The following is an 11,593-nucleotide window of genomic DNA, read 5'->3' as shown; positions in this document are numbered from 1 at the left end:
CCATAACAAGTTTAGCAAAAAATTCTTCTTAGCCTGGAAATCAGCCTTTCAAGAGAAAAAGCAAGAACAGGCCAGAAAATTTTGTCAGGTAGTCAAAATATCTCCCCAAAAGCGGTAAGGTGAGCTGGGACCCAGTGAGTGTCAGGCTCTAGAAGATGTCTCCAGAGCTGTGATCTGAATAGCTATGGTTTGGCAAGGCAATCATAAATCATCTGCTGATGATCCTGCTTGCCCTTTGCCAGACTGGTTTTGTTGTAACTATAGCAACAGGGACCAAAGTTCAATTATTTTACATTTTTATTACCACTACTGTTGGTTTAAAGTTTACCAAGGGCAACTTTCTGCTAGCACAGTGATCAGATCCCAGAGAGCAAGAAGGAGGAAGCAACCTCATGCTAAACAGGACTAAAGAGAAGAAAATACTCTGAACCGGTGTGACAAAATGCCATCCAGACAAAAAACAGGCATGTTTGCTTCAGCTTTTCTCATCTGTGTTTGCTCTTTTGTCGTGATTTGTGTGGTGCTGGCAACCCAGCACTGGATGAATAGCAGGATTCGCTTTTCTGGCACAAACTCCAGTGTTACTGTCAGTCTCACCTATGGACTTTTTGGTGGTACCTGTGAACAGTTATTTGAAGCAGGACTTCAGGTTTCAGAAGAGAATTTCCAAGGTGAGTGGTGCTGTACCTGGAAACGGACCTTGCATCTTCCTGCTTGTACAGGTGACAGATGTAGGAGCCACAGCTCACTATTGTGCTCATTGTGATTAGAATGCTTTACTGAGAGCTGTAAAACCAGATTTTAGATTAGATGTAAGATAGAAGCTCTGCACCATGAGGGAACAGGCTGCACAGAGAAGCTGTGGATACCCCATCACTGGAACTGGTTTTAGGCCAGGTTGGATGGGCCTTTGAGCAACCTGATCTAGTGGGAGATGTCCCTGGCCATGGCAGGGGGGGAAGGAGGAACTAGAACAGAATCATAGAACCACAGAATCATTTTCGTTGGAAAAGACCCTTAAGATCATCAATTCCAACTATTGTCTAACTCTACTAAGGCAGGTTCTAAACCATGTCCCTTAGCAGCACATCTCTGCATCTTTCAATCAACTGCAGGAATGGAGATTGAACCACCTCCCTGGGCAGCCTGTATCACTGTTTGAGAATCCTTTGAGTGAAGACGTTTCTTTTGACATACAGACTAAGCCTTCTCTGGTGCAACTTGAGGTCATTTCCTCTCATCCTATCAGTAGCTGATCTTTAAGGTCCCTTGCAACCCATGCCATTCTATGATTCTATTAAGATAGACTGGGGATTTAAGTGGTATAAAATAAGACCTCAAAACATAAAAGCACAAAAATGCTGCAGCCTTCTTGCCAATAGCAGCTTCTACCTGTGATCTGAGCCCACACCTTGGAACAAGGGAAAAATACAGAATAGGAACTTTGTGTAAAATTGATTTTGAATTTTCAGGAGCTTTCAGTGAGGAACAAAGAAGCAACTTTCTCTTACCTTTGCATTAAAGGATTAGACACCTAATTCACCTTCCAGGATTATTTTCCAGTTTTCTTTCAAATTTGTTATGCTAAATTAATTGTCTGATTGAAAACATTTTGCCAACTATTATCAAATTAGTATCATTTTTATAGAAGAAGAGTTTTATGAAGCTGCTGAGGGAAAAAAGTATTAAAAAATTTCTTTTTAAAAAATTCTTCTTAAAAAATTCTGCCTTTCTGTCATCTTTTATAAGACCTTTCTTCTTCCACCCAGTGTGAGGTTTTCAGGTGACTCCTCATCGTGATGACTTCCAGAAAAACACTGAGATGTGATTTGGGTACAAGATTATCAGAATAAAATTTCAGCAAACACCCAGGAGATTGAAATTAAACTGTATGCCATGTTGATCTGCAACAGATCTTACTTGGTGTACATCTGCAGTTTTTGGTGTTTATAGTTAGTAGTAGAGTGATTACAGAATTAAAACAATAAAAACAATCCGGTAAGTAAGGAGGAAAGAAGAACTTAGAGATAAGGGATGAAGAATGGTGGACAAGCTGAAAGAGTTGGAGCTGTTCACTCTGGAGAAGAGAAGACTCCAGGGAGTCAATAGAGCAACCTTCCACTAACAGAAGGAGTCCTACAGGAAAGCTGGGGAAGGACTTTTTACAAGGGCTTTTAGTGATAGGATGAGAGGGAGTGAATTGAAACTGGAAAAGGGTAGATTTAGACTGGGTATTGGGAAGAAATTCTTTACAATGAGGGTGACGAGTCAATGTAACAGGTTGCCCAGGGAAGTCATAGATGTCCCCTCCCTGGAAGTGTTCCAGGCCAGGTTGGATGGGGCCTTGAGCAACCTGGTCTAGTGGAAGGTGTCCCTGCCCATGGCAGGGGGGTTGGAGTTAGATGATCTTCAAAGACTCTTCCAAATGGAACCATTCTGTAGGCATTCACAAAGCCTAAAGGTAGATAAGCCTGAGAGCTACTGAAAGATTAAGGACTTGAACTCATTTCACATCTGTTAGTGTCTCACTAAGTTCAAAGCAATAATGTATCAACACATGCCTGTGAAAGGGAAAGGTCATTCAAAAGAAAAGTAGCTAAGATTAGGAAGAGTAGGCCAAACAATTCTGAAACATGAGAAACATGGGGTATTCTCCCTCTCTACTCTGCTCTTGTGAGACCCCCACCTGGAGTACTGCATCCACTTCTGGGGTCCCAACAGGGCATCAAACTGTTGGAGTGGGTCCAGAGGAGGCCACAAAGATGATCAGAGGGCTGGAGCCCAGGGAGGTCACGGATGCTCCCTTCTTGGAGATGTTCAAGGCCACTGTGGACAAGGTTGAGCAAGCTGGTCTACTGGGAGGTTTCCCTGCCCTTGGTGGGGAGTTGGAACTAGATGATCTTTAAGGTCCCTTTCCCACCCAAACCAAGCTATGATTCTATGTGCTTTAAGGAATGTTTTCTTTTTAGTAGGCTGGTTTAAGATATACCAGCACAGAGAAGCAACCAAGGTAGAGCACAGCAGACCAAAGCTTCCAGCTGGTTTCCATCTCCTAGCTCTTCCCCAGCTTAATTTAGTAGAAGAATTGTATCTGCATGAAGAGGCACCCAAATTCCCAGAATGGCAAAGCTGTATCACACAAGTTCATGTTATCAGTTACATTGCAATGAAATCCCTGAACACCAGAGTGTTTTGAGACCATTATTGAGAACATTACATAACAAACACAAAATCATGAGTCATTTAAACCAGTCTATTCACAGCTGTATCAGAATAACCAAAGTCATATTTATGAGAAATATGCATTTATAAAGATCATTTATATGTGATTATAATGCTTGGAGTCAATGCTCTTAGAGGTCTTTTTCAACCAAAATGAATCTATGATTCTACTCTATCTCTGCATATCAGTTGGTTGAAGCCCAAAATCTTGTGCCATGTAAGCAGGCTTGATGATTTTAATAGGACTCCACATGAAACCAAGAGTCCACCTGCAGAGAGCTGCTCACAGGGTCAGGATGCAGCCTGGCAGGAATACACAGCAGATAACATGACCCAATCTCAGGGCCTGGGTTCTACCATCAGATAGATTTTAATTATGATTAATACAAGCACTCACAGAACACTTCCATCAGCCAAGGAATATCAGGGTTTTTTTGCATGGTCTACATGCAGTTTTGTTAGTGGTTTTCCCACCACCACATTTAGAGGTTTGTGATTCTCACATACAAAATATCATCTTTAATTCTCACATATCAGCCATTTAGGGATGAACAAAATGAGTGAGCTTCAGGAGCTGCTTTCAACAGCTGCTGAAAGAAGGTTGTGCTTTCTGAATAGTCTAAATATGGATTTGCCCACATCCCTCACTAATTCAGTTGGGCTTATATCCAAGATGAAATGAACTGATTTTGAATTGATTCCTAGGCTCTATATGAGGCATGAGTGCCATACTTTATATTAAGTATGACTCTGCACAGTCTTGAAACAGGAAAAATACTTCAAAGAATTGCATACAATTTCTAAATTCAAAGATTAAGGTACTCCTAAGACGGTAGATGTCTTCATTTTGATAATATCCTAAGTGGATTGCCTGTGCTATGGAGATATGAAGTGCTGTGCTTTCTCTAACATTTCAGACATCAGTAGAATCATAGAATTCTTTCTGTTGGAAAAAGCCTTTATGATCATCAAGTCCAACCATTCTCTAACTAACAACTCTGGTGCTAAACCATGTCCCTCAGCACCACATTTCTGCAACTTTTAAATACCTCCAGGGATGGGGATTCAACCACCTCACTGGAAAGCCTGTTCCAGAGCTTAACAACCCTTTCAGCGAAGAATTTTCTTCTAATGTCCAACCTAAACCTCCTCTGGTGCAACTTGAAGCCATGTCCTCTCGTCCTATCGCTTGTTCCTTGGGAGAACAGACTGCCATGAATGACCTTTATAGAGCAATAAGTCAGTACAGCTACTTTGGAGGCTCTGGGGATGAGCAGAATGATCTGGAAGAATGTAGAAGTTATTAAATAACTTCAGTCCTTAGGGTTTTCATTAGGTGCTTTAATGAGGAAAGCAGCTATGAATATGAGTCTGTAAAAGAACTCATTTACAGCTTTGCTTGTTTCCAAGTCAAATGCAAAAACTGTCAGCAAGGTACAGAAAGAGGCACAACCAGAGAGTCCTGCAAAGTCAGAATGTAGCTGACTTGTGGACACCACCAAGGCCAACATCACACAAGGAAGTATTTGAGATCTGCTACAGCAGAGAGGAATCAATCAACATGACAAATGCTTGAAAACTGCTGCAACTTCATTAATGTCACCACCAGGTGAAAAGTAGAAAGCCAGGCAGAACTCTGCTTTGGGTGTTTTGTTTGGTGGTTTTGTTTGTTTGAGTTTTCTTCAGTGAAAAAGTCATTACATGTTGTAAATAAACACAGACCTCATCAAAGCTGCCAGATCATCACTGCTTAGAAATGACCCACAGGCTGGCAGCTGGAAGGCGTTCATAGAATCATAGAAGAATCATAGAATCAGTCAGGGTTGGAAGGCACCACAAGGATCATCTAGTTCCAACCCCCCTGCCATGCACACTCAGGCCACAAAAATGTTGGGAAATTCTACCCATGCAAAAGTTAAAGGTGAAAAAGATACAGAAGATTTAGGGGCAAATAACCTCCTGCACCAGTACAGGTGAGGAGTTGACCTGCTGGAAAGCAACTACACAGAAAAAGACCTGGGTGTCCTGGTGGACAAGTTCACCATGAGGCAGCAATGTGCCCTTGTGGCCAAAGAAGGCCAATGGTCTCTTGGGGTGTATCAAGAACTTGTGTGTGGCCAGCCGGGCAAGAGAGGTTATCCTTCCCTTCTACTCTGCCCCACAGAGGCCACATCTGGAGTTCTGGATCCAGTTCAGGGCTACCCCCTTTAGGAGAGACAGGGAACTACTGGAAAGAGTATCTCTGTGAGGAGGAAAGGCTGAGAGACCTGGGGCTGTTTAGCCTGGAGAAGAGCAGCCTGAGAGGGGATCTTCTCAATGCTCAGCAAGAGCAAAAGGGTGGGGGGACAAAAGGATGGGGCCAGACTCTTTTCAGTGGTGCCCAGCAAGAGGATAAGTGGCAGTGGAAACAAACTGGAACCCAGGAGGTTCCATCTGAACATCAGGAAAAACTTGTCTCTATGAGAGTGCTGGAGCCCTGGAGCAGGCTGCCCAGAGACATTGTAGAGATTCCTTCTCTGAAGAGATTCCAAACTTGCCTGGACATTGTGATCCTGGGCAACCTGCTGCAGGTGACCCTGCTTTAGTAGGGGCATTAGACTGGATGATCTCCAGAGGTCACTTCCAACCGCCATCATTCTGTGACTGCGTGACATGAAGAAGAGACCTGGCAAAGGCAATACCCTCTGCTTTAATACTGGCATTAGGTAATTTCAGAGTCATGTAGAGGTTTTCCAGCTGTGGGTCCTGCTCAAGTAGATCAGCTACTGTAGATTCATTCACTTTGCACTGACTGTTCCATTTAGATTAAAAAATCCCTCCCCCCCCAATAATTTTGCTTAAAACCTTTATTCTCCTGCTGCTACAGGCACAACAGCCAGAGCTTGGCAAAATCACATCCCCCAAACTGCAGATCACTGTCAGTGAGAGGCAAGATCAATTAGAGGGTGCAATAGGTGCAGCCAGTCAATTTTGGAGATGTTCTCAGGGATAAAATTATGTGAATGTGCCAGAGGGAAATTACACCAACCTGTCTGATTCAGCTCCAGACTTATTTCCTGAACTAGGCAATGCCCAAGCAGTAAGACTGCTCCAGCACGAGCAGCACCAGCAGCATGCTCGCTTCCATTAAATTGAGTGATGTCTCCTGCCTGTCTTTGCTATTCTTCTAGGAGAACTGCTTAAATTTGCATCTGATTTCCATAACACATCCTTACCTGATGCTGCCTCACGCTGAAATTAAATTGTACTAGGAATATTACATAAAATGAGAGAGAAATTATCATTTCAATTTATTTCCAATACCTCTTCTTTTCATTACAAATTGTTTTGGGGGTTAGTTTTGGTTTTGGAGGGTTTTTTTGGTGGTATTTTTGGGGTTTTGTTTTGTTGTTGGTTTGGGGATTTTTTTTCTTTGCTTGTTTTTAAATAGCTTTATCAGTATTTTTTCTGCTATGATTCCTCCCCTTTATGCACCAACTGAATACTTTATGTAATGGCTTTGTAAGAAAATGAGGATAGAGAGGATGTTTCCCTACAGATGTCTGTCTAGCACAACAGCCATTCAAGCAGAGCCTGAGAACATGGTGGTGGTGTGTGCTATAAGGTAAGGCAGCCACAGGCACACTATAGCTGCCTTTTCAATCTTTACATTGAATAGAGGAGAACTATGTCTTTCCACACAGCCATACTGCAATGACACTTAGAGAACATTCACATTTCTGTCTCTTCTTATCAGCAAGACATCAAATAACGAGAAGAATTTAGGGAAAACCCCCCCATAAAATTAATTTCAGTCTTGGAGAAGTTGACTGTGTGCCACATACAGATGGACAGCCACCCATAGAGATACAGAAACCACACCAGGCAGCAAGCTACATGTATCAGCTGTAGTAAGCTGGAGCAAAAAGGAGGGGTGGCAGGATGCTTCATGTTAAGATGTATTTCTCCTTGACATGTAGCCTCAGGAGTTACAGAATTATAGGAGGCGGAAGGGACCTTTGGAGAACACCTAGTCCAACACCCCTGCTAAAGGAAGGTCACACAGAGCGGATGGTTCGTAAAGTAGTATAAAATAATGACTTACGGTCTTAAAGAGATTCCAAATTGGACTGTAGTTGTGTCCAGGGACATTGAGGGCTGAAGCATGTCCAGAGAAGGGCAACAAATCTGGTAAAAGAGAACAAGTCTTCTGAAGAGCAGCTAAGGGAACTGGAATTGTTTAGTCTGAAGAAGAGAAGGCTGCAGGGAGACCTCATTGCTTTCTACAACCACCTGAAAGGAGGTTGTGAGTGAGGTGGGAGTCGGTCTCTTCTCAGGTTTCAGGTGATAGAATGAGAAGAAATGGCCTGAAATTGTGCCAGGGGAAGTTTAGGTCAGATATGAGGAACCAATTCTTTCCTGAAAGACTGGTCAGGCATTGGAACAGGCTGCCCAGGGAGGTGGTAGAGTCACTGTCCCTGGAAGTGCTCAAGAAACGTGGGGACTTGGCACTCTGGAGCATGGTTTAATGGTCATGGTGGTCTTAGGTTGATGGTTGGACTTGATGATTTTAGAGGTATTTTCCAGCTAAAACAATTCTATTATTCTATGATCCGGGACTGTGTCCAGGTGGGTTCTGATAGTTGCCAGAGGAAGAGACTGCTTCCTCTTGACATTGCTAGACAGTATTAAGGAAGAGAAGTTTACTACCCAAGCTGATGCCTAGGAAGTTTATGAGCCTGCAGGATTAGCAGACATGCACTTATTTCAGACTAAGGTACCTTCACTCCATCCTGCATTTGGGTTCATGTGCTGTGTCCAAACCTATTATTCCTTCTATATCCTGATCTCTACAGATCAGTCAAATCTCTGCTTATTAGCTCTTAATTACAGCTATTTCACTATATCATAAGCTTGTCCAAGACCACCAGACAGTGCTGGGAAGGTTGATTATCGATGCTGAGCTTCGTGTTTCAGTTGCAGAGCACCTGACAAGCACCACTGTGAAAAGCATGAACTTTGCCATCATTATCCTTATGGTTCTCAGTTTACTGAGCTCCCTTCTGAGTTGTGGATTTACCTGCACCAATGCTGTCAGTAATCCCTACCAGACATTTCTGGGACACATTGGAGTCTATTCCTGGAATGCCTCGTGCGGTGAGTACCTCATCCCATGCTGACCGCTTTCTGCCCACCACCTGGATGAATACTCTACTCATTGATTCCAATGAAATACTGGGGGAAAAAAATCTACTTGGAAAAATATTCTTTTCAGTTGTTGGGATTTTTTAACCATGTCTACTGAGATACCTGAAAACTATCTTTTAAGTATCAGCGTAATAGTATTGATTACTTCCTGTGCCTCAACTTTCACCCATTGCTCCTTGTCCTGTCATTGGGCATCACTGAGAAAAGCCTGGCTCCATCCTCTTGGCACTCATCCTTTATGTATTTACAAACACTAATGAGGTCACACCTGAGTCTCATCCTCTCCAAAGAGCCCCAGCTCCCTCAGTCTCTCCTCATAAGGAGGCTGTTCCACTCCCTTAATCATTTTTGTGGCTCTGTGCTGGACTCTTTCCAGCAGTTCCCTGAGGTCCTTCTTGAACTGAGGGGCCCAGAACTGGACACAATATTCCAGATGCAGCCTCACCAGGGCAGAGTAGAGGGAGAGGAGAACCTCTCTCAACCTACTAACCACACCCCTTCTAATACACCTTCTTCGCCACGTGCTGGCTCATGGTCAACCTTCCATCCTCTAGGACCCCCAGATCTTTTTCCCCTTCACTGCTCTCCAACAGGTCAGTCTCCAATCTTTACTGATACATGGGGCTGTTCTTTCCCAGGTGCAAGACTATACTTGGCCTTGTTGAATTTCATTGTATTTGTCTCTGCCCAACTCTCCAGCCTAAGCCTCACTGAATGGCAGCACAACCTTCTGGTGTGTCAGCCACACCACCCAGTTTTGTCCACCCCTTGACCTGAATTGGAAGGACCACAGGCTTGCCAAAGCAAATATTGGTGAGAAAGTAAACCCTTGACTAGAGTGAGGCTTGCACTTGATTTTATAGCTTCATAAGTGCTATGACCTGGAAATCTGTGTTGCTGAAGGTATTTATATGTGCCTGTGGTGATAGGAGAAGGGACAATGGTTTTAAACTAGAGCAGGTTAGATTTAGATTAGACATTAGGAAGAAGTTATTTACTATGAGGGTGGTGAGACACTGGAACAGGTTGGCCAGAGAAGTTGTGGATGCCTCATCTCTGGAAGTGTTTAAGACCAAGCTGGATGAGGTTTTGAGGAACTTGGTCTAGTGGGAGCTGTCCCTGTCCATGCAGGGGGGTTGGAACTAGATGATCTTTAAGGTCTCTTTCAACTCTCAGGTAATTCTATGATTCTATAATTTGTGTGAAAAAAAAGTATGCATCATGGGAGTGCATCTTGAAGGCTTCTAATTCTCCTACCAGATGGCCTGAAAGTCTAGTGTCCTCCTGAAAACACATGAGCCTACAGGGAAGGTATTGAAGTATTTTTACCAATGAGGTCTTTAACACATGGTGCTCCTCAGGGGTCAGTACTGGGTCCAGTCCTGCTCTCTGCTGGGCAGAGAGCAACCTTCTGAAATTCAACAAGGGCAAGCATAGAGTGCTGCATCTAGAGAGAAATAAACCCCTGCACCAGGAAAGGCAGAGGGCTGACCTGCTGAGAGGCAGCCCTGCAGAAAAAGACCTGGGAGTGCTGGTGGACAACAAGATGATCACAAGCCAGCAATGTGCCCTTGTGGCCAAGAAGGACAATGGCATCCTGGGATGCATCAAGAAAAGCATGACCAGTGTGGTTCAGGGGAGGTTGTCCTTCCCTTCTACTCTTCCCTGGTGAGACCACATCTGGAGCACTGACTCCAGTTCTGGGCTCCTCAGTTCAAGACAGACAGGGAGGTGTTCAACTGCATTTCTATTCCATAGATACAATTCATCAATACACATGTAATCAACAAAGTATGAAAAGTCAGACCAATATCACGAGGAATCTTTAAGCAAAGCATTATGAGATTTATATTGGATATCAGGAAAAATTTCTTACTGAAAGAATGGTCAGGTGTTTGAACAGGTTGCCCAGGGAGATGGTGGAGTCCCCATCCCTGGAGGTGTTCAAAAAACATGTAGACATGGCACTTTGGGACATGGTTTAGTGGGCATGGTTGTGTTGGGTTGATGGTCAGACTCAATGATCTTAGATATCTTTTGCAACCTAAACAACTCAATGATTGTAAGTAGCCTACTTAGGAATAGCTACACAAATAACCCTACAGATCCACCTCTAACATCTGCATTTATGTTTTCTAGGAATCCTCATACTTATAGCCATGATACTTTTTCCTGTGAACATAGAAGTAAACAGCCTGTCTGTCGAGCTGGCCCGTGTTTGTTCTTCTTCACTGCAAACACACACCAACTCTACACACACCTATGGATACTCCTATTGGCTCATGCTGCTCATCATCTTTCTGAACATGGGTTCAATCATCATCATATATTTCTATGACCATGCAAGGTATTCTAAGAAGAAAGAACAGGAAAGACCCATTGAAAATGCACCAAAAGATGTCATTCTGTTTTAGGGATACCCCTGAAAAGCAGGTGTGAAGAAAAATGACTTGAACATGGACAGTTGTGGCTGATCTCTTCCACTGAAATTGAAGATGTGTGAATAGTTCAGTTAACCAAAGAGCCTCCTGTGTCTTCAAAGCAACTTGTTTTTATCTTTATGTTAGGTATTAGTGTGATATTTATCTGTTTCCATTGGTAAATGTGCTGCCTACACACCTTTGAGTAGACATGGCCCAAAGTGCATGGTGCCAGCACTGACCTGTAGACACCATGCACCCCATGGCTATGCTCTTCCCTGGAGGGATCACTGTGAAAGCACACTCCTGGAAGGGTTCCTCCTCTCTATACCACCACCATCACCTTTCAAAGAGGACATCCAGCCTCATGGCCATACAGCGCAGAGGGGTTTGTTCCCACCTCTGCCTTCTGGATTTCCCCGGACCACAGGACAGACCCATGGTGGCTTCCCCAGCTTTCCACAGGGATGCACCAACATCAGCACCTATGGATGAAGTTCTGCTTTGCCCTTTTGGTACAAAGAGAAGGATCAGAGATATTGGTTTTGTTGTGTATGTAATGTTGGATCTCAAGGGACAAAAATAGTGCAAACACCAGGAACTCTGGGAATGATGAGAAATAGTCACTAAAGTACCAATGCTTCACTTTCTCCTGCAATCCTTATTGCTGTCCTTTCCTTACATGGGGATCTTCTCCTGCAAGGCCCTACTGTACTACCCCGGTGAGCACAGCACAGACCATGGACAGGATCTTCTTCATGGGC

At 43.6% G+C, this 11,593-nt stretch overlaps 1 protein-coding gene across 1 annotated transcript; it reads left to right on the top strand.

Annotated features, from left to right (window-relative positions):
- Positions 1 to 442: 442 nt before the first annotated feature.
- CLRN3 (clarin 3) lies at positions 443 to 10,823 on the top strand. Its single transcript, XM_054382653.1, has 3 exons — positions 443 to 671; positions 8,179 to 8,358; positions 10,549 to 10,823. The coding sequence occupies exons 1-3, from the start codon at positions 443 to 445 to the stop codon at positions 10,821 to 10,823; spliced, it is 684 nt and encodes a 227-aa protein (XP_054238628.1).
- Positions 10,824 to 11,593: the final 770 nt, after the last annotated feature.

The sequence above is a fragment of the Indicator indicator genome, chromosome 7 (genome assembly GCF_027791375.1).
Source record: "Indicator indicator isolate 239-I01 chromosome 7, UM_Iind_1.1, whole genome shotgun sequence".
Classification (NCBI taxonomy): Eukaryota; Metazoa; Chordata; class Aves; order Piciformes; family Indicatoridae; genus Indicator; species Indicator indicator.
The sequence above is the reverse complement of the archived record's forward strand: the minus strand, read 5'-3'. Positions and strand labels throughout refer to the sequence as shown.

Bases quoted from the DNA above. Each gene is read 5' to 3' on its own strand.
- CLRN3 (XM_054382653.1), top strand. From the start codon at position 443: ATGCCATCCAGACAAAAAACAGGCATGTTTGCTTCAGCTTTTCTCATC. The intron at 672-8,178 runs GTGAGTGGTGCT...TTCGTGTTTCAG, and splicing joins TTCAGAAGAGAATTTCCAAG to TTGCAGAGCACCTGACAAGC. The intron at 8,359-10,548 runs GTGAGTACCTCA...TATGTTTTCTAG, and splicing joins TTCCTGGAATGCCTCGTGCG to GAATCCTCATACTTATAGCC.